The sequence below is a fragment of the Bombina bombina genome, chromosome 4 (assembly GCF_027579735.1).
Source record: "Bombina bombina isolate aBomBom1 chromosome 4, aBomBom1.pri, whole genome shotgun sequence".
Classification (NCBI taxonomy): domain Eukaryota; kingdom Metazoa; phylum Chordata; class Amphibia; order Anura; family Bombinatoridae; genus Bombina; species Bombina bombina.
In genome coordinates, this window is record NC_069502.1 from 95944200 (window position 1) to 95968535 (window position 24336).

Sequence of the window (24336 nt, forward strand, 5' to 3'; positions counted from 1 at the left end):
AGAGGTAAAAAGTACATTAATATAACCATGTTGGTTATGCAAAACTGGGGAATAGGTAATAAAGGGATTATCTATCTTGTTAAACATTAACAATTTTCAGTTAGACTGTCCCTTTAAAAGGAAAGTAATAACCTGCGTAATATATCATTATGTTATAAAATACATAGAGGACATTTACTGAATTTTACAATTGTATTGGAATATACCAGGTGCTTTTTGGATTACACAAAATAGCAACAACAACAAAACAATAAAATTTAGCAGTGATAGTTGCAATCACAGGTGTCCATGGGACATGGAATGGATGCCTATCTAGGGTTTGGACCTTGTCATGCACTGTAAAGTCCTTATTTCAGATCTCTTGTATACTAAAGGAGTATGAGATCATCAGAAGACTCAGCTTGGGAGTTATTAGGTGTTTTCCCCTTAATGGATCATTAATTAATTGCTGTGCAACGTAGGTTGCATAGTGAGGGATGGCCAACTAATCAGGGGTCAGGTAAGGTTTATTTTGGTTGAGTTAAGTTGAGGTTAGTTAAGTGCCATGAGCAAAGCATTGTTAGAGTGCTATGAATTAACATTAAAGGGATATTAAATCCAAAAAAAATTATTTTGTGATTCAGACAGAGCATACAGTTTTAAAAAAGTTTAAATTTACTTCTATTAACAAATTTGCTGTGTACCAATGGTATTATTTGTTGAAGAGATACCTAGGTAGGCATCTGAAGCACCAAGTGCTCTTGCAAATGATCAACATACTTGCAAAACTCCTTCCTAGTTCTCCAGAAATTGGCCAGCTTCTAAGCTTACGTCCCTGCTTTTCAACAAAAGATACCAAGAAAACAAAGCAAATTGATAATAGACATAATCTAGAAAGTTGTTTAAAACTGCATTCTTTATCTGAATCCTAAAAGAAAAAAAAAAGTTTAATATCCCTTTAAATGAAGAGTAAAACAGCTTTTTTTTTTTTTTTAATATCCTTTCAATATAGTAAAGGAACTTTGGCATATTAGTTATTGTGCTATTTCATTTAATATGTAAGGCTACACTTATACAGCTGCTACTGCAGCTTTAGAAACTCTCATGTGAGCCTGACACTGCAAGTTAAGAAGCTAAGTTAAGACCACTGCTTTCTAACCTATCTGCCTCTCTTAGATCTGATGGAATTAAAAAAAATGGACTGATCTGACAGGGTTAATTAACAAACCCTTCTCTTGTTGGAGCTTCTGTCTGTGAATGCTTCATCTCTGGTGGTGAATGCAGGTGGAAATGTTCCCTGTCTGGGAACACTGTACCCCACTCAACTTAATAAATGGGGCCCAGACAGTGTAAAGTTTGTATCTCATGGGTGGAGTTAGAGTACCTTTATACTGTAAGTACCATTGTTAGATCAGTTTAATAGCCCGTTCATTTATTTTTTGTCATCTACATCGAGTTTTTAGCTGCCATACAGCTGGTGTAAATGGGCTTTGCCATGGTCAAATATAAAAACAACAAGTAAAGCCTACTGTTATTATTATTATTATTATTATTATTATTAAGCAGATCCCATACTAAGAATTAGCTGTCTCTATTGCAGCGTAGCTGTTGCACTATGGCTGCTTGCCAATTAACTGCTAATAGTAGTCTGTTCTTGCGCAACCATTGATAGCAGGGTTCTATGATCAAAAGCTTGTCGGCACAGGGAGAAATTACGCAACATCTTTGGAATTTATTTTTTGAGAATGATATTGTAATGTAGGTGTTTTCCTTCACATCCACAACACTGCATAGCATGATAAACAGCCTTCACGGTAACATTACCTTTTATAAAATTGTTTGAGGGACCTCACAGTACTGATAAAACTTCTTAGATAATCTCATCAGAGCGGAGAGCTTTAGATCACCAGACCCTATGCAGTGACCTTGTTAATTAAATTGCGGCATAAACAGAAGTTTGCCCATTGTTTTTGTAACCAAATTGCTTTTAAATTAAATAAAAATAAAAAAGAACAAGTTTTCAGTAATAAATTTAAAAAACAAAACAGTATTAATATTCACATTGATACAGCTTATATTTTCTCTGTATACTAATTTGTTGTTGGGAAAAAAAATGTACAAAATGTACAAAAAAAAATGTATTCTGAGGGCTAAAATGGGAACTGTTGTTCTACGGCATTAGCTGTGTTTATTTTCTTGTTGGAGACTCTCACCATAACAATAGTTGATTGATTTTTTTTCATAAAATTATCTGAGGTTGCTTGTAGGACATTGCTGGGCTTCTCACAAAGCCATAGCAAACAATTTAAGGGTCACTGACAAACGCTTACGGCTCTTTTTATTTTGGCTTTTAGAAAAGGGTCAAGTTCCTTCGGAGAAGGAAGGATATAGAGGTTTTTTTTTTAATGCCTTGGCTTTGTATATTTATTTTAAGTGCACAAAATGTATGTTTAGAAAGGCAATAGTTATTATGTTACTTTTCATGTTATTTTATTTGGGAAGCTTGTAAATTTTGATATGAGAATGCTTTGCTAATGCAATGTATCATTTGACTGAGACAAACCTTGGCCAAATATTCCATTCTGAAAATTGTTTGTTGTTCTAGCTTTTAAGACATATTTATTAATCGTATCTGCATGATTTGCCTACTGCTTGAAACTAGCAATAATTAATGGTGTTAAAGGTATACAATTATTATGCACACAAGTATTAATTTAAATAGTTAATATTAAAATCATCTTTTTTTTCTTAGAGAATAAAAAATATTGATATTTTAAATAAATATTCATGTTAGTTTAAATATCAATTTGAACATCTTTTTGATGCAAAATATATTTTATATGTTTAAGGGGACGGTGAAAGACTTTGACAATTGGTGTCTACACAGATCTCTGGTAGACAGAGGTTTTAAAGAAATATGACCAACATATAAATATAGAACTGATAGCACTAGGATGTTAATGAGAAATATGTTTAGTGATCCAAGAAGAGAAGTGTTAATTTGATTGGGAGGATATGTTAGAGATCAGCGCTATGGAATTTGTCAGTGTTTTACAAATAAATAATAATAGTAATAATAATAACAATAACAATAGTCAGTTCAAAGCAGAATTGTAGACCTTCTTTCAAAAAGACTTTTCACTATTTTGTAATCTTAAAACAAAATAGGATTTCAAGCAGAGCTATAGTGCATTTTTAATTATGTAAATAATTTGTTACAAACTAATCATTATAAATTAAGGTTAATTTGTATAAATAATTTTTCAATAAATAATTTTATATTAAAAGAAAGCACAAACTAGGAGAGCATAGCCTTACTATGTTACACTGTAAAGGTGTATATATCCTAGGGAGAGGGTCTTAAAGGTGTTCAAGAGCCAGTTAAAGCTGCTGGGTGTGGAAAGAGGTGATTTAGGGTCTTCAGCATTATGGTATATTTTTTAGAACTAAAGAGGACCAGGTGTTAAACAGGGTTTATAGAAGCTGACTATGGAAAGGAACAACTATAGAAGGTAGATTGTCAATCTAATACTATTGTCAATCTAATACAGTGACGTGCGGTGAGGTCAGTGGCTGGTAAGGCACTGGCTAGTATCAGAGTCAGATAAACACACATATGAACCTGATAGAGGTTCAACTGTTGGAAACTTTAAAATCTGAAGAAACACTCAGACACACAAAAACAAAAGCATTCAAAGGCACACACATACTCACTCACAGACATATAGAAATACTCCTGCGACACACACAAATTCAAAGACACAAACATTTATAGCAAACACATTAAATCAAATTAAATCATGCATTTGGACTCGCTTTATAGTTTATACTGCTTTTATAGTATGTTTGGCGTACTGGATCCAATTGGAATATTTTATCACATGCTTATAATGCTGCTAAGGTTTTTTAAAACAGCCAATAGAGTGCAAGCTCAATCTGATTGGCTGATTGGATCAGCCAATCCGATTGAACTTGAATCAGATTTTTCCTACCTTAATTCCGATTGGCTGATAGAATCCTATCAGCCAATCGGAATTCGAGGGACGCCATCTTGGATGACGTCACTTAAAGGAACCTTCATTCGTCGGGTAGTCGTCGTTGAAGAAGGATGTTCCGCGCCGGAGGTCTTGAAGATGGAGCCGCTCCTCGTCGGATGGATGAAGATAGAAGATGCCGCTTGGATGAAGATGTCTGCCAGTCCAGATGTCCTCTTCTGCCTGGATAGGATGAAGACTTCTGCCACTCCGGATGTCTTCTTTTGGTCCATCGGTGCCCGGCTGGGTGCCCGGCTGGGTGAACATGGCTCAAGGTAGGGAGATATTCAGGGGGATAGTGTTAGGTTTATTTAAGGGGGGTTTGGGTTAGAGTAGGGGTATGTGGGTGGTGGGTTGTAATGTTGGGGGGTGGTATTGTGTTTTTTTTTTACAGGAAAAAGAGCTGATTTCTTTGGGGCATGCCCCGCAAAAAGCCCTTTTAAGGGCTGGTAAGGTAATAGAGCTGTTAACTCTTTTAATTTAGATTAGGGTAGAGAATTTTTTTTATTTTGGGGGGCTTTGTTATTTTATTAGGGGGCTTAGAGTAGGTGTAATTAGCTTAAAATTCTTATAATCTTTTTTTATTTTTTGTAATTTAGTGGTTTTTTTTGTAATTTAGTTTAGTTTATTTAATTGTATGTAATTGTAGTTAATTTATTTAATTAATTTATTGATAGTGTAGTGTTAGGTTTAATTGTAACTTAGGTTAGGATTTATTTTACAGGTAATTTTGTAATTATTTTAACTAGGTAGCTATTAAATAGTAAATAACTATTTAATAGCTATTGTAATTGTACCTAGTTAAAATAAATACAAAGTTGCCTGTAAAATAAATATAAATCCTAAAATAGCTACAATATAATTATTCGTTATATTGTAGCTATATTAGGGTTTATTTTACAGGTAAGTATTTAGCTTTAAATAGGAATACTTTATTTAATAAGAGTTAATTTATTTTGTTAGAATAAAATTATATTTAACTTAGGGGGGTGTTAGGGTTAGGGTTAGACTTAGCTTTAGGGGTTAATACATTTATTATAGTAAAGGCGAGGTCCGGTCGACAGATTAGGGGTTAATACTTGAAGTTAGGTGGTGGCGATGTTAGGGAGGGCAGATTAGGGGTTAATACTATTTATTATAGGGTTTGCGAGGCGGGAGTGCAGTGGTTTAGGGGTTAATACATTTATTAGAGTGGCGGCAGATTAGGGGTTAATAAGTGTAGGTAAGGTAGCGTCGACGTTGGGGGGGGCAGATTAGGGGTTAATAAATATTATGTAGGTGTCGGCGATGTTAGGGGCAGCATATTAGGGGTAAATAGGTATAATATAGGTGGCAGCGATGTGCGGTCAGCAGATTAGGGGTTAAAAAAAATTATTATAGTGGCGGAGCTGGCGATGTGAGGGGGCCTTGGTTTAGGGGTACATAGGTAGTTTATGGGTATTAGTGTACTTTAGAGCACAGTAGTTTAAGAGCCTTATGAACCGGCGTTAGCCCAGAAAGCTCTTAACTACTGACTTTTTTCTGCGGATGGAGTCTTGTCGGTAGAGGGTCTAATGCTCACTTCAGCCAAGACTCTAAATACCGGCGTTAGGAAGATCCCATTGAAAAGATAGGATACGCAATTGGCGCGAGGGGATCTGCGGTATGGAAAAGTTGCGGCTTGCAAGTGAGCGTTAGACCCTTTCCTGGCTGACTCTAAATACCAGCGGGCGGTAAAAAGCAGCGTTAGGAGCTTTTGACGGCTACCGCAGAACTCTAAATCTAGGCGTTATAGTTTTTTGGAGTTCAAAATAGGTAAGTTTTTATTGTTAAAGGAACACTGAACTCAAAAAGTTTCTTTCATGATTCAGATAGAGCATGCAATTTTAAGCAACTTTCTAATTTACTCCTATTATCAAATTTTCTTCATTCTCTTGGTATGTTTATTTAAAAAGCAAGAATGTAAGTTTAGATGCCGGCCGATTTTTGGTGAACAACCTGGGTTGTCCTTGCTGATTGGACAGCACCAATAAACAAGTGCTGTCCATGGCCCTGAAGCAAAAATTTGCTGGCTCCTTAGCTGAGATGCCTTCTTTTTCAAATAAAGATAGCAAGAGAACGTAGAAAAATTGATAATAGAAGTAAATTAGAAAGTTGCTTAAAATTGCACGCTCTATCTGAATCAAGAAAGAAAAGAAATTGGGTTCAGTGTCCCTTTAAGTTGTGATGATTTGATTTTGATAACGTAATTATAGTGAAAAAACTAAACTTTTAGAATCCTTTAACTGAGGAAGCCAAAATCCTTTTGCAAGAATGTGCTGTTGACAGACTAAACAAAATTACAGCTTTCTGGTAAATCCCATCATTCTACTTTTTTTAGAAAAAGAAATGAGGCTTTAAAAGAAAAGAATACAGTGCCTACAGTCAAACATGGTGGAGGTTCACTGATGTTTTGGGGTTGCTTTGCTGCTTCAGGCACTGGATGTCTTGACTGTGTGCATGGCATTATGAAATCTTAAGACTACCAAAGAATTCTGTGATGCAATGTAGGGCCCGGTGTCAGAAAGCTGGGTCTCTGTCAGAGGTCATGGGTCTTACAGTAGGACAATGATCCAAAGCACCCAGAAATGGTTTAAGACAAAGTGCTGGAGATTACTGAACTGGCCAGCAATGAGTCCAGATCTCAATTCTTATAGAGCACATGTGGAGAGATCTCAAAACAGCAGTTGAGAAATGGAACCTTTCCAATCTGACAGACCTGGAGCAGTTGGCGAAAGAAAAGTGGTCGAAAATTCCACTTGTAATACCAGCGTTTAAGCGATATTTAGCGCTCCACTTGTAATCTGGACCTAAATAGGGAATGTGTATGGGCCAAGTAGCACCTGCATATCAGGGTTACCTTGATGTGGTTTACAAACTTAGGGTTCATTTTCATTGAGCCGTAAATGGTTTTGCCTAAGGTCGCAAAAGAAAAAACTGCTGTTGGAAGCTATAACAATTTTCAACCGGTTCTGATGGCGGGTTTCTCACCATTACTGGCAGCCGGGGTCCAGCTGCAAAAGAAAAATATATATCCTATAGAAAATAATATAAGCCGGAAAGCACTTTCGGAAGCTGTTGATACGGTCTCAAACATTACAGCATGCTCAACTAGGTGAAAAAGAGGTAAAACTTGCTTTTTGAGGCTTTTCCATAGAAATATTAAAATTTTAAAACAATGCAAGTATTTAACTTTACATTTTTATTGTTATATGTAATATTTATTGATGGCCCAGGTATAGGAATATCTGGAGTTATGTTTCTATTTAAATATCAATATGTATTTACATATTAAAGTATAATTAAAGGACCACTCAATGCAATAGAATTATATAATCAACCCGTGCATAATAAAAAGACAAGGATTTTACACCTACTCTGAATTTCAAAAAAGCAGTAGATTTTTTGGTGACAAATTTATATTTTCTTCCATTTTCCAGCCCTCTGTATCATGTGACAGACATCAGCCAATCACAGACTAGTATACAGGATCTTGTTCCCCAGAAAATGTGTATATAACAAGATTGTGCAACATTTGATAATGGAAGTAAATTGGAAAGTCTTGTGGTCCGTTTCTATCCAATATCAGATTTCTCAAAAATCATGCAACAAAAAGCTTGTTACTATGGTAACCCGAGCTAACACTATAAAATGTATGCTTAATGACTGTGCTCCATAGCTGTTATCTACTCTATAGAGAAACAAAAACATATATACAATGGGGGAGATTTATCAAGCAGTGGCTGCTGCTTGCTCCGTCCGATCCTTAAGACTGCAATCATCCTGATTAGATATGATTGGGATGATTGACACCCCCTGCTAGTGGCCGATTGGCAGCGAATGTGCAGGGGGTGGCATTGCAGAAATGCTTGTGTAATGTTAAATGCTGACAGTGTATGGTGTTGGCATTTAGGGATGCAGGGCGGACATGATTCGCTATAGTGAATCATGTCCGCTTGGGGTTAGATAAATCTTCCCCATTTAATTCATGAATAATGAAATAAATGCTTTTTTTTTATTTGAGCAAAAACTTTATTTTTAATTAAATTGATTAAAGGGACAGTCTTACTTATTATTTATTACTTATTGTTACATACCAGACATGCAGAAAAGTGCCTTTATATTGCGGTATATGGGAACTGTGTGTTCCCCATAGACCACAATGTAAATATTTATGCATATGCTTATTTACCTTTATATTTATTTGTTAATATGTGTATATACACATATTAACACATAAATATACAGTATATGTATATATTCTTATACATATATATTTAAAAATGATGCCTATCGCTGCGCTACTTACCCCCTTCGCTGTGTGAGGTTCTGATGCCGTCTCTGATGGCATCAGAACGAGTCTCCCATAGGAGCCTATGGAAGCTTGCTCTCGTGAGCGCAATGCTTCTTAGCAATGTGAACGCGAGCTCGCGTTCGCATTGCGATTTACTTCTAATACAAGTACACATTATCGTACATTGGTTTTACAAAGTGGAGCGCTAATATCGCTTGCACGCAAGCAATATTTAGAACTCCACTTGTAATCTAGTCCATAGTGTAAAGTCGGGTTACCATAGCAACAAACTTATGGCACCGTTTTAGAGAAATCAGATGTTGGATGGAAGCGTTACCTCAACATTAACTTGCAACTACACGAAAAAGCTACTGTACGCTGTGTGCTAAAAATTTCAATAGGAAAACTGGTACTAAAATGGAGCAGTAAACTACTTTTAGCTGTTGGCAAAGCTGGAGCATTGCTTATGTTAAATTGACTTGCTCTAACAAATTACAGCATTTATGTGGCCCTTTAAGATTATTTGCAAGTGAACCTGAAACACTAGCTAAGTAGCTCCCACTTAAATCATCTGCTAACTCTGCTAGAAGTAAGCTTTTTGTGCGCTCAAACCCGATCGCATGTTCTCAAGTGCACTAAACTGACATGAAAATATTAATATTTAACATTCCATTGTTCTTTAAATATAATTATATATTCTATTTATTCATAAATATATATTTCTACATATATTTGATGGTATCTTGGTACAATAAATATCTATAAATATATGTATATAAATATAGGAATATATATTTATAAATAAATAGAACATATTCTGCTATGTGTAGAACATTGGTATGTGAAATATTTAAAGTAAATACACATTATAACACTTTATTAAAAATGAATATTGCATAAATATGTTTTTACATGTTTTCATCTACTTAACTGCAAAGCGCTCCAATGCAATATATGTGTATGTATACATATGTATTTATGCGTTTATATGTGTTTATAAATTATTTGTCTGTAAATACATATATACTCATATAAATACATAAATACATATGTACACACATATAAATACATACATATCCATCTTTAGACATTTACAGTATATGTATGTATCTCAATTTTAAAGCCCTTTGTCTGACTTTTTTTTCTTACACCTGAGACCTCATATCTTTTGTGCAATCATTTTCTTAATAATTTTTATTAGACAGTGTTATTATGAGTGTAACTGTACTTTTACAAGTATTTTTTATGTGTTTTGTGACAGTATTTGTTTTGTGAAACAGTTAACCAGAGCTCTGAGCTTCCACTATCCTGACAGATGTTAAATGTAATTGTGCTCAAGCGATTGCATCTACTTTCAACTTGTAATAAGCGCGCTAAATCAGCGATAAACCCAATAGCGCTCGCACATAACTGTTAGCGCACCACTCATAATCTGGCCCATTATTGGTTAACCTGATGTGTTCAGCTCTCAGTAGTGCTTCTTCAACAAATGAAACCAAGAGAATGAAGCAAATTAGATAATAGAAGTAAATTGGAAAGTTGTTTAAAATTACATGCTCTACCTGAATCATGGGGGGAAAAATGGGATTCATGTCCCTTTAACTTTAAAGCACCTTTGAGACTACAAAGCTTGATAAATGTGTATTCTACATCAGTATTATTTGCTATGTAAAATTGAAAATATGTGTAATTTTGATTTAAATTTGAATTTTAAAATAATTTCTAGACAGTGACATCATTACCCTATATGATATATTAGCTATAGCAGTATTTGTAAAGATTATAAAAAGAGAGATTTCAGTAAATTAAATTTCGAAAGGGTAAATTATATTTTATTACAGAATAACATGCACATACGAGTTGTAGGAGTCCGTACATTGGATGGTTAATTTATAATATTTTTCTTTTCAATTCAAGTAAACTTGTTATTTTCCCTTTATTGCTAGTATAGCTTTCAGGCATCCTCATAAATGTTTGTTTTAAAGAAATATTTCATTGATTATAAAACACAATTTTTTTTTGTAAATTGATTGCCCATAAGTGCTCATAAATCACTCATCAGACTCTATATGCTGAAATAATTCGGTTACTGGCCACACCAGTGTATTTATTACATGTTTATATGCAAATAAAAATAAAAAAAAAACGTATAGCATAACTATTCCGCGTTTTGCATACACTTTTCAGTCTACCTAATACTGTTCTAAAAATGTGAATTAGCCTAATAAACTAACATATTCCCTGTAAACAGCTCGATTACAAGTGAATTGTAAAATACTACTGCTAATGTGCATTAAAGGTGAAGTCAAAATGAAACTTTTATGATTTAGATAGAACATATGATTTTAAACAAGTTTCAAATATACTTAAACACAGTGATACACGATTGATTGTAATGTGGAGAATTTAATTTAAACCTCTCCCCAATTTGCCACAGCAAAGCAAGGATAGATTCAAATGGGTTTTTCAAGAGGTGTTTCCCAGGACTCTATAGTAAACCCCATTTAAAGAGACATGATGTTCAAATGTTGAATTGCTTGAAAGTGATGCAGTATATGCCAGATTGCAAGTGGTGCGCTAAATAAATAAAACACAGCTAGAAGTAAACTTTTAACGCAGTACAGGGGTTAACGCTCGTATTAGAAGTTGAAAGTAAATGTTTGCATTTGAGTAAAACACAATGCATGTTAAAGAGACAGTATACACCAACTTTCATATAACTGCATGAAATAGACACTAATATAAAAAGAATATGCACAGATACTGATAAATAAATCCAGTATAAAACTGTTTAAAAACTTACTTAGAAGCTCCCAGTTTAGTTCTGTTGAAAAGGTTAGCTGGAACACCCTCTGAAAATGGGTGTATAGCAAAGAAAAATTTGACACTCCTCCCCCCCCTTCCTCTGCATATGAAAAGGCTCTTTACACAAACAGGAGCAAGCAGGAGTAGGTATATATCAGTATACGTTAAAACTTTGGGGCTTGGTTAGGAGTCTGAAAATCAGCACAATGTTATTTAAAAATATGCAAAACTGCAGTGCTAAATGTTTTTTCACATTGAAGAAAATTTTCTTTTTACATATATATTTATATATACATACAGTATATATATATATATATATATATATATATATATATATATATATATATATATATATATATATATATATATATATATATATATATATCAGCGGTTCCCAAACTGTGGGGCGCGCCTCCCAAGGGGGCACCAGAGCACTTAAGTGTAGGCGTGGGAGTGTCACCCTGTGTGGGCGGTGCTAAGGAGACTTGCTGCTGATTACCCACGCCGGGGCTGCGCTGCTGTAATGAGAACGGAAGGTAGCATAGAACAGCACTGGAGGAGGCACTTCCTTCCTCACTGCAGAGTTGCAGGTTTCTCCTGAACGATGTGTGCATGCAATGCATATTTAAAATATGGCTATGCAGAATATGTTTTCCCCAGATTAAGAGCAGAAACATTTGAAAAGAAGAGCTGATAGAACTAGAGTCTGAGCCTGAGTAGCAGCAACAGGGTAAACGTGGCGTTTTTATGCAGCAGCATCAACAGAGTTTTTATCATGGAGTTTTTATCGATAATCATTTAGATTAGACTAAAATAGATAACATACCATTGATCAATCCTGCCAGTGGAATGTATGTGTGTGTATAAATATATATTTATTTATATTTATATATATATACACACACACACACATATTCTAGTATTTCTTGTAAATTTTGAAAGAGTGTTTGCTATTGAGCATATATTATTATATATATATCTTGCATAGTTGAGGCAGAAAAAAAAAATTGAGACAGACAGATATTTGGTGAATATATTTAGTAGGGATGGGTGAATGTGTTTCTATTCGAATGCGAATGTTAGAACGAATGTTATTCTAGAAATTCGATTTACATAATAGAATGTTGATAAGAATGAATATTCTTAAAAAAAAACTATTTTCTAATGTTATTTACAGTTTTCGAATGTCACTTTCGAATTCGAATGTCACTTTAAAATTCAAATGTGACATTCGAATTTGAATGTCACTTTTGAAATTGAATGTCACATTCAAATGTGAATATTACATTTATAAAACACAATTGTAGTCTAGAAATACTATTTTTTCGAATTCAAATGCTACATTCAAATTTGAATGTAACATTCGAATTCGAATATTACATTTATACAACACAGTTGTAGACTAGAAATACTATTTTGAATTCAAATGTCACATTCGAATTTGAATGTCACATTCGAATTCGAATATTACATTTATAAAACACAGTATTAGACTAGAAATACTATTTCGAATTTGAATGTTACATTCAAATTCGAATGTAGCACTCAAATTCAAATATTAAATTTATTAAACACAGTTGTAATCTAGAAATACTATTTTGAAAATGAATGTCACATTCAATTTAGAATGTCACATTCGAATATTTCATTTAAAAAACACAGTATTAGACTAGAAATACTTTTTCAAATTCGAATGTGACATTTGAATTCGAATGTAGCATTCAAATTCGAATATTACATTTATTAAACAGTTGTAGACTAGAAATATTATTTAGAATTTGATGTTACATTAAAATTCGAATGTCACATTCGAATTTGAATATTACATTTCAAAATTGAATCAATACATAGCTAAACATTCTAGTATTTAAACAAATATTTTCGAATTTTATTGAAAATTTGAAAACGAAAATTCAAAAATAGAATGTTAGAATGTTATATAAACATTAGAAATTCGATTTGAGCGAACAAATGTATCAAAACTCGTTTACAATTTCGAATTTTTAGAAACAATTGCCCATCCCAAATATTTAGTAGTCATTTATGTTTACTGTATTTTATTGATTTTAAGTGGAAATTTGGTGATGTAAAAAGTATAATGCTGTGTTGAAACAGTGTTGAAACAAGCATTTCAAAGCCGATTCTTTAAAACTTTTTTATAACATCTATTGGGGGGCTCCTCTTGAAAGTTTCGTCAACGGGGAGGGCCACGTGTAAGACTTTGAAAACCTCTGATCTATATGAATATATACAGGTATTGATTTATATAGGAATATCAATTTCAAAATAATAAGAATATTAATACACTGTAAAACACAGTATTAAATATTAAAAAAGTATTTTAAATTATTTTTCAAGTTTTAAAGGGACACTGAACCCACATTTTTTTTGTGATTCAGATAGAACATTCAATTTTAAGCAACTTTCTAATTTACTCCTATTATCATTTTTTCTTCGTTCTCTTGCTATCTTTATTTGAAAAAGAAGACATCTACGTTTTTTGTTTCAGACCTCTGGGCAGCACTTTTTTTACTGGTGGATGAATTTATCCACCAATCAACCCAGGTTGTTCACCAAAAATTGGCCGGCATCTAAACTTACAAGCATCTAAACTTCAAGGCCCTGCACAACATCGGACCCGAATATATAAACCACATTTCTACACCCCCGCCAGGCAACTACGATCGGCCGACCAAGCACTCGCAGTCATCCCCCGTATCAGCAAAGCCACAGTGGGTGGAAGATCCTTCTCCAACATAGCAGCAACGACATGGAACACCCTCCTGCTGCACCTCAGACAATCCACCTCCCTTATAAAGTTCAGAAAGGACCTCAAAACCTGGCTCTTTGACTGAACGCCCATCCCCTCCCCCCTTTCCTCCTATCTACCTTCCCTTAGCGCCTTGAGACCCTCACGGGTGATTAGTTCGCACTCTATAAGTACCCAATAGATAGACAATAGATAAATAGACAGTTATATAGATGTGTATTTGTCTATACACGTGTATATATGTGTTTATATGTATATATATATATACATAATTATATACATATAGAAACACATACAAACACATGCATAGATATAAATACACACACACACACATATATATATATATATATATATATATATATATATATATACACAAACACCAATACAAATATTTAGACATATATGTATACATTATAACTCTTTCTAATCAAATACCTTGTCATATACCATATACCTTTTAACCCTTATAACATTTTTTATTAATATTTATATAAATATTTTTATCAGATAGTATATATGAGTGTAACAGTTTATTTAAATGTATTTATAACAAGATGTATATAGGGGCGCCCTTGGTCAAACACAAGTAATTAAAAAATGCCAATAATATAAACAGTAAGCTTAAAGGGTTAGAAATCTGTGACAAATAATACTTAAATAAAAAGCAGTATTGTAATTTCATACAGGAATGTAATAAAATCTATCTACTTTGAACTTAAAACAAAGCTGCCAAACATAGGAATAATAAACTTATTCTTTTATAAAACGAGCGGCAAAAACGCCCATAAAAGAAGGCAGAGCATAGCCCAAAAGATTGAATGTGCCACAGCCAATCACAAACGAGTCTCACCCATATATAATGAATATTAAATATTTATTAATGTATTGTAATCGTATGCGCACTAGGTTTGAAAATGCATATCAGGAATCCTTTTTTTTGCTTCTTTGTAATAAACTATATGCTTTTTAGTCTAGGGAAAGTTTGGATATTTACCTAGCTATTGAATGATGATGATGCGTCTGCTCCCTCTAATAGCTGAGAGACTTCTGTACTGCGATGTGCCACACTCTCTGATAGTGACGTCATCATCTACATGTCCGCTCTCTATCAGGAGCTTGGATTGTGATGCGCCTCAGGAGAGAAGGCACATGGGCAACTATATGCGCATGCGTTGGCAAAATAATGCTTAAAATTGCATGCGAGCCACAATGATATTTCTACCTAGGTAGAACATTGTAACAGGACCAGCATTATAAGGTAAAAAATGGGTTTGGCATAAATCTAATTTTTATTGAAAAATTACGGAAAAACTGTATTAAATTGTTAATAGGTACCTACTACAAACATATGTTATGTTTTCATGAAGCTTCAAAATAGAAAAATAAATTTTTTGAGTTAACTATCCCTTTAAGAACTATTACCATATGGTTATCTAGTATCAATACAGTGCAGTATATTCTGATAAAAATATATCACGAAAAAATACACAAAAGAAATGCTAAAGTCCCATGAAAAGGATGAATGAACTGATGAATACAAAAACAGGAGTGTTTGTAATGATAACAGGTCCAGGCAGCTGTCTGTAGGTGGATCAAGGCCATGATCCAGAGTCAGTTATCTGTAAAGAATCTAAAAAGACAGAAGCGCCACATGGCCTAGTATTGTATGTATAAGTGAAGAAGAAGAAGATGTGATATAGCGCACTCACATTTGGAAAAGCACCCCCAATGGTGCAGATAAAGCGGGCTGGAATCAGTCACCCAGCAGACTGACCTCCGGTGTTTATACAGAAATCTGTAGAAAGTTTAAAAAAGCAGACAAAAGCGCCAATATGTCCTATTATTGCATGATAAGTGAGAGATGGTATCAAATAAGGTTTCACTCACATTTGGTGGAGCACCTCTACTGGTGCATTGGGAGCAGGCTGGAATCAAACAGTCACCCAGCAGACTGACCTCCAGTAATCAGGATACTCCAAGGATCAGGATGCGAGTAGTCCAGAGAATGGTGGTATATTAAATTAATAAATTAAATAGGATAATATAAAAAAGTATGGCAACAAGTCGTAAGTATATAAACTTACTTTATTAAAATCAATAAAAACAAGCAACGCGTTTCTCAGCCAGTGGCTGTTTCATGGTTGAAATGTATTTATGTTATGTTTGGTGCACATTTTTTAACCCTTACACTTTCTGTGAGTTTTTCACTAGCACAGGCTTACAATCTAGCCCTATATCTGAAAAAGCTGTATAGAAAATATCACAAAAACAGCTCTGCAGAGACATTTCCAACCATGTGCTGAGCTGTTTTGGAATTTTAAATGCTGTTCACATTTAAGCCCTGCTGTAGGGTATTTTTCAGTGAGAAGCCCACACATATTACTTTTTTTCAGCACACTCAGGAGCTTCACACTATGCCATTATTTTATGTATGTATCATACCTCCCTTTTAGATATACTGTATATCTATCTATCTATATATAGGGCTCGAAATTTCCAGTGGTCCACTAGTTTCGAAATACTTAGAAATTTGACTTTTCCCTATCTTTAACTCTTTAACATTAAGTGGACTTGTAACTTTTTCCCTCTGGGATAGTAGCTTTTAACCCCTGACTAGTAAACCATAGCAAAAACACACAAATGTTATATCATTTATATTTAGAAGTATGTATACTCATAAAGGAAATATTTTCTTTAGTAGAAACTCAAATATAATACATAAAAGCCCCCCTCTATGTATTATATGTATGTAATCAGAACAGGAAGTTCAAATGGAATAAAAGTAAAATAATGTAAAAGCATTTGCCTCAAAATGATGTTAGATTTCCTCTGGTTTAGATACTTCTGGAGTGAGGTTTACATACTTTTATACTGCAGTGCTGATTATACAGGGCAGCAGTAACATTGTTCAGAAAGTCTCAGAAGACATTCCTTGCATTACTAGGCAGTTTCTTCCATTGCGCAAAGTGTTATTTTCCTATCAGAAGCAGAGCCAGCTGCCTGGTTATTTTGTTTCATCAAAGAGTTTTCAGGTTATATAACGGAAATATAAATAACCATCCTCATTTGCTGTACACCAGTAAAGGGATTAAGTGTTCCCCTGCCTCTGACCTTTCCCTTCACCACCCACCTCCAAGCTCATGATTCAGAGATGAATGGAGATAGCTGGGCACACTCTGACCTCTCAGAGCAGCTAATCCAAGTACTCACTGCCTCTCCTCACATGCCCACCCTCCAGCGGATTTCCAATTTCAGCCCCTGCGTTGTTCACAGGATTATCCCACCTCCCTAACAGCTCTTGCTCTTTGTCAGCTACTAAACCATTCTACCTGACTGTAGAAAGTGCAGTCTATGTGTCCATGTCTAGCGAAATTACAGAGGCCTGTGTCCTCCCTGTTGGTTCTCAATTTGTTTGTTTGAAAGCATGCATTGTGTGGCTGCAGGTTAGGGACCCATGTGGGAAAAAATCTTGTCATGTTCCTGGGCTTAAACCATTTGGCGCAAATGCAACCAACTCTTCTATTTTTATTTTAAATATCACTGTGTGCTTGCAGGAGAGTGCTAGACTTTATTTGCGTTTGAGTGTGTGTATATATATATATATATATATATATATATATATATATATATATATATGTGTGTGTGTGTGTGTGTGTGTGTGTGTGTGTGAATGTATATGCATATTGACTTATGAGCTTTAATACAAGGGTCAAATGGGTATATATATATATATATATATATTATCTGCCCAAGATGCATTTGCCTTTCAAATGGTGGGTCAAGGGAGCTGAGATCCAGGGGGTTGAATATTTACCCATTCATCTCTTAAACTCCTAACTGCAATCCAGCACTTCCAGGACCCATTAGGAGCTCCAAAAGAACTCCCAGTGAGAATAACAACCACGTGTTGTCATCTGCATTAAAATGGTTTACTCTATGTTTAATCCCTTTGCGATATATATAATTATGATTTAATATATTTTATATTCAGACTTATAGTCACATTTTTATATAAAATATAGTCAAGATTGTTCTTAAAAATGTATATGAATCTATTGAAAATGTGCTTCACATCTTGTAATACCTGTTGTGAAGGGCATTGTTTCCCTTTAAACCCCATTGATAGCCCATTAATATAATTGCATTTAATCTTGTGCTGCTGTTGCAATATGGTTAGAACAAACTGAAAATACAACAGCTTTCAAAAGTGCGGCATGAGCTAAATCTTTAATGTCACAAACTTTAATGGCTATCAGTCGGTTGAAATAGATTAACACCAGCAATGTAAAGACCACTTAAGATTCTCATCATTTTGTTTCTCAAATCGCACAGACACACAAAATTAAACTGGCAACTGGCTCTTGTGATTTAGGGCTAGATTTATGAAAGGCTTGGCGAACTCTGTATGTGCTTCGCCTGTAACTGCGCCCCAGCTAGCCTCTGGAGAAGGGCACATGTGCGCCTGAATTTATCACAAAAATAGATGTAAATTTGCGCAGGCGAGCTAGGGCCCAATAATGATAAATTTCGCCTGTGGGCAAAAGCATTTACTCCCTATTTACTCCCTATTTATCACAGTACATCCCTATAAATATTTATGCCGCAATGTTTTGATTATTAAAAAAGCGTTTTTTAGGTAACTATTTAGCTTATATATATTATATAATGTTTCTGTGCTGTTTTTGCCATATGTTGATAATTGAAGATCACAAAAATAAATATATCAATATATTGATATAAATATATATATATATATATATATATATATATATATATATATATATAACTGTTGGTACCCATATGCTCCCGTGGAAGCGCAAATTTCTTGCAATAACAGTCTCTTTTTGTAGCTGAGAATTTGAAACATTAGTTAAAAGAAGAAAGTACTGCATCACAAGATGTAAAAGCATGTATTATAATGGTGTTCACCTCAGTCTGTATGGCGAAATATACAATACGCAATTGAACAGAAATTTCAGATCTATCTATCTATCGGCGCAAAGCAATGATGAATTCCAAGCAAGTCATATTTCTATGCCTGCATCTAAAATTACATCTGTATCCAATGTGTATTAGCACTGTTGGGAGTGCGCCCGTGCGCCGAGGCGAATGCAAGCGGAGTGAGAAGAATTTTCTTTCAGATTTGCACAATTATAGGCGCAGAGTGCTGTGATGAATATGACGATCAGGTCGTATGTGCTATTTTGGACGGGATTAAAGGAGAATGGCTTTGATAAATCTAGCCCTAAAAGTTCCTATCTGCTTTCTATTATAATGACACTATTTTGAAAAACAAGTTTAGTGCGATTGTAATATAAATGTATCAAAGTAAGTTTACACAGTACTGAATTGGTTTACTTCTAATATTGTGCCCACACTGTAATGTACAAGCTATTGATATTGAACACATTTGGTGTATTCTGGTCACTATATTAAAACTTGTTCCATACAGTGAAAACTTACAGTGAGACTTTAAAAATACTGTACAATATTAAAAAAACAAACACAAAAATACATCAATTCTTATAAACACGTTTTACATAGTGCAAAGCAGATAAAACGTAGTTTGAAAAAAAAACTGAAAAGCAATGGCTACTGATATTAAAGGGATATGAAACACAATTTTTTTTCTTTCATGATTTAAAAATAGTGTACAATGTTGAACAACTTTCTAATTTACTTCTATTATCTAATTTGCTTAATTCTCTTGATATCCAGATAGGCTCAGTAGCTGTTGATTGGTGTCTACACATAGATGGCTTGTGTAATTTTCTCACCCATGTGCATTGCTATTTCTTCAACAAAGGATATCTAAAGAATGAAGCTAATTATATAGTAGAAGTAAATTGTAATGTTGTTTAAAATTGTATTCTCTACCTAAATTATCAAAGAAAAAAATGTGGGTTTAGTGTCCCTTTAATATCCAATACTCAAAATTCTTCCTAAAAAGAAAAGAATACGTCAAAAGTTAAAACACATTTATGTACATCACAAATTGACAAATACATCTTGCAGTTATTTCATGTTATAATGCATACATATAACATATTACATACACATGTACAATATACCCAACATCTTCCAGCTCCTATAGCAGTGATGACGAACCTTGGCACTCCAGATGTTTCAGAACTACAGTACATTTCCCATGATGCTTAGGCACTTTGAAGGCCAGTCGAGCATCATGGGAAATGTAGTTCTGAAACATATGAAGTGCCAAGTTTCGCCATCACTGTCCTATAGGCTCCTTCTTAATGTTTTTTGTTTGTTTGATTGTTGTTCTTTATTAACAATGGAGATCACAGACATAACAAATATATAGGCATTCCGTTGTCGTTCAGTGGAAGTAACTTGTATTTTAATAGGAAAAGATTGCTCAGTGTTTCTAAGTTGGCAAAGAATATCCTCCAGCCTATGTGAACCCTTTTCATACATACCTGTCTTGCCAACCCTTTCAGTGGTAAGATAAGCAATTGTAAGAATTCTACAGAATGTACAGCGAAACTTAGTTTACATATTGATTATTTGAACTGTTACTAAACACGTGTTGTAAAACACGCCCCCTCCACACTGCCGATATCCGCGTTCACTGGTGATGTGGATGATTGTTGAACAGGTAACGATCCATATAGTTTCCTGTGGAAGACACATTGCCACTTGTCTGGATAGAGAGGGTCAGACCACTTTTTTAAAAAATATCGCAGGTGTATAGATTGTTAGACTGGAGAGACAAAAATGTGTATTTCTCACAGATCTGATGATCCATTTAACATTGGAGCCCTAGTAGGAAGGCTCATTGTCAAGGAGGGAAAAACTTCCTCTCCTCTCCCTCAGCTTTTAAACCCTAATACCCTTATCCACTAGCCGGAAATTTTTTAATTTTTTCGGATAAAACAATGTTGATAATGTTTTCAAACTCGTAGGGGTAGATTTATTAACTAGCGAACCCTGCTTTCTACCCACAATGTTTCTGGCTCGCCGGAAACATGAGTTAAGAAGCAGCGGTCACAAGACCGCTGCTCCTTAACTAAAAGGTGGCGGACTGCAATCATCCCGATCAAGTCCAAAAAATGTAGCGATGTTAGGTGGACATGATTCGCTACACCGAATCATGTCTACCCAACATTTGATAAATCGGCCCCATAGTCTGTATTAGAGCAAATCTTATTATACATTGAAGAAATTCTGTAATTCATCATGAACTATTAGTATTATGATCACACAGGTTACAATGGACAACAGATTGAAACAGTATAAATATTTCATCAAAAAGATAGATTTAGGGTCCAAATATTTACATTTCATAGTATAGCACTAATAAAAAGTATATAAGATATTGATATACTGTATAGGATTCCATTGTGCATATGTTTGATGCTTTTACATTCACTGCTGTTGTTCTCTGTTTACAATTTTGTTATCTATTTCTGATTTATGATCCTGGAGATGTTAGATGCAGCCAGTCCTTGTTTTATGGTCATATTGTATGTCTTATTGGTGTTTTAATTGTTATATGCTTAGAAACAGAGATGTACACTGTACGTTGCTGGTCTTTTAATTTGGTTTGCATTACTAATAGTTTGGTCTCACCACCATGGGCTTGTGGCAGGACTTGCACTATTATTAAGAAAAATCCCTTAACGACCAGTGACATACATGGTACTTCATGGTCGTTAAGGGGTTAATAAGCATATTATTCTAAAAAAAAAGTATATAAGAGAATATACAGAAAAAGGTTTAAAATGCACATTTGTAAAAAAAATCTCTGGTTAATTTTGTAAGCGCTAATTGCTACCGTGAGCTTGCGGTAGCAATAACCAGCCACTTGTAATGGCTGGTTAATTATTGCACTTCCGCAAACAGGCAAATTTGCCGTTTGCGGGAGCGCAATAATTTAGCGCTCCACTTGTAATCTAGCCACGTCATCATGTAGCATATGCTGGGAAAAATAACCATAAATGAATAATAATTGTTGTTGTTTTTTTTCTTTATAGGTGGCAAATTGTTATTCCTAGCACCAGGACCAGTGCAGCTTCATGCACATTATATTCTGGTATCTGAAGGTGGGGAACTCCAGGTGGGGACATTGGCTCAACCATTTACTGGCAAAGCACAAATATCTCTCTATGGAAGTCCATTTTCTTCCCCATTCTATCCTTATGGCGTTAAATTTCTAGCTGTGCGGAATGCAACAATATCCATGCATGGTAAGTGTATAAATCTATGTTTTTGTGTGTATCTGTGTGTGTAGTGTGTGTGTGTTTGTGTGTAGTGTGTGTAGTGTGTGTGTAGTGTGTAGTGTGTGTGTGTGTATCTGTGTGTGTAGTGTGTGTGTGTTTGTGTGTAGTGTGTGTGTGTGTGTGTGAAGTGTGTGTGTGTGTATCTGTGTGTGTAGTGTGTGTGTGTTTGTGTGTAGTGTGTGTAGTGTGTGTGTATCTGTGTGTAGTGTGATGTGTGTGTATATCTGTGTGTGTAGTGTGTGTTTGTGTGTAGTGTGTGTAGTGTATGTGTATCTGTGTGTATCTGTGTGTGTAGTGTGTGTTTGTGTGTAGTGTGTGTAGTGTGTGTGTATCTGTGTGTAGTGTGATGCGTGTGTGTAGTGTGTGTGTGTTTGTGTGTAGTGTGTGTGTATCTGTGTGTATCTGTGTGTGTATCTGTCTGTAGTGTGATGTGTGTGTGTGTATCTGTGTGTGTAGTGTGTGTTTGTGTGTAGTGTGTGTAGTGTGTTTGTATCTGTGTGTGTGTAGTGTGTGTGTAGTGTGATGCGTGTGTGTATCTGTGTGTGTAGTGTGTGTTTGTGTGTAGTGTGTGTATTGTGTGTGTATCTGTGTGTGTGTGTATCTGTGTGTAGTGTGATGTGTGTGTGTATCTGTGTGTATATGTGTGTGTATCTGTGTATAGTGTGATGTGTGTGTGTGTATCTGTGTGTGTAGTGTGTGTTTGTGTGTAGTGTGTGTAGTGTGTTTGTATCTGTGTGTGTGTAGTGTGTGTGTAGTGTGATGCGTGTGTGTATCTGTGTGTGTAGTGTGTGTTTGTGTGTGTATCTGTGTGTGTAGTGTGTGTTTGTGTGTAGTGTGTGTAGTGTGTTTGTATCTGTGTGTGTGTAGTGTGTGTGTAGTGTGATGCGTGTGTGTATCTGTGTGTGTAGTGTGTGTTTGTGTGTAGTGTGTGTATCTGTGTGTGTGTGTATCTGTGTGTAGTGTGATATGTGTGTGTGTATCTGTGTGTGTAGTGTTAGTGGAGCCCATTTATCAAGCTCCGTATGGAGCTTGAGGGCCCGTGTTTCAGCTCGCCAGAAACACCAGTTATGAAGCAGCGTTCTAAAGACCGCTGCTCCATAACCTGTCCATAACCTGTCCGCCTGCTCTGAGCAGGCGGACAGACATCACCGCAATTCCACCCAATCGAGTACGATCGGGTTGATTTACACCCCCTGCTGGCGGCCGATTGGACGCGACTCTGCAGGGGGCGGCCTTGTACCAGCAGCTCATATATATGAGCAGCTGTATATCTGTGTGTTTATATCTGTGTGTGTGTGCGTGTATATATCTGTATATGTGTGTGTAGTGTGCATGTGTAAAATATAAGTGTCAATGGCTAGAATGTGTTTGTTTAACATGTTAAGTGCTATAAGTATTGTATTTTGTCAATTTTATTAAGTAGAAGATGTGAATATTTGTTAGTAAAAGAGTAAATATTAGGCATGTGCATTCAGTGATTTGTATGTGACACGAACGCCGAATATGGCTGCGGGCAGCAGCATTTAGCTATTTCTGTGACAAATGTATTCATGTAATAGTGCAACACACAAAGATCTGTGCAAATCCAGATGTTTCTGCATTGCACTATTACACAAATAAATCTAGCGCTGAAAAGAGTCAAATGCTAGTGCCTGTGGCCATAATTGGCATTTGTTTCCATATGAATCACCAAATGCATATGCCTAGTAAACATTAAAACATGCACATTCATGATTATGTTCTACTATGTCGTCCGTCTACTGTGCATGGTTTCTAATTGATTGTAGCCCATAAACCCTATTAACTCATTTGGCATCTCAGAACCATTCAGTCCAGGCATCCAGTAATTCAAGATAAAAGTTGATGCTGTAAGTCAACATAATTAAACAGATAGTCACTTGGTCAGAGAAGATGCTATAGTTGATTTATTATGTCAGTCACAGAGTAAAGTAAATAGTAAAATATTCTGATGGTTAATTGTGAACATCCTGCTTTGGTTTCTCAGGATTTTTAAGTCAGTTCTTACAGCATTGCTAAAGAATAATCGCTGGCTGCAGACAACTTTTGTTTAGGCCTTCCTAACACAGGATTGACATTTTAGGTAAATTTAAAATATTAACGCTGTTTATTTTTGAGTAACTAAAGCATAATTTATATAGGGGAGTCATCAGTTGTTGTTTTTTGCTAAAACTAGCG

At 35.0% G+C, this 24336-nt stretch overlaps 1 protein-coding gene across 1 annotated transcript in view; it reads left to right on the plus strand.

Moving 5' to 3' along the window:
- Nucleotides 1-24336, plus strand: part of PKHD1 (PKHD1 ciliary IPT domain containing fibrocystin/polyductin) — a 1710134-nt gene that overhangs the window by 819299 nt on the left and 866499 nt on the right. Inside the window, exon 38 of the mRNA XM_053709557.1 lies at nt 21895-22107. Within this exon, the coding sequence (XP_053565532.1) occupies nt 21895-22107 (213 nt within the window). The remainder of the gene's footprint in view (nt 1-21894; nt 22108-24336) is intronic.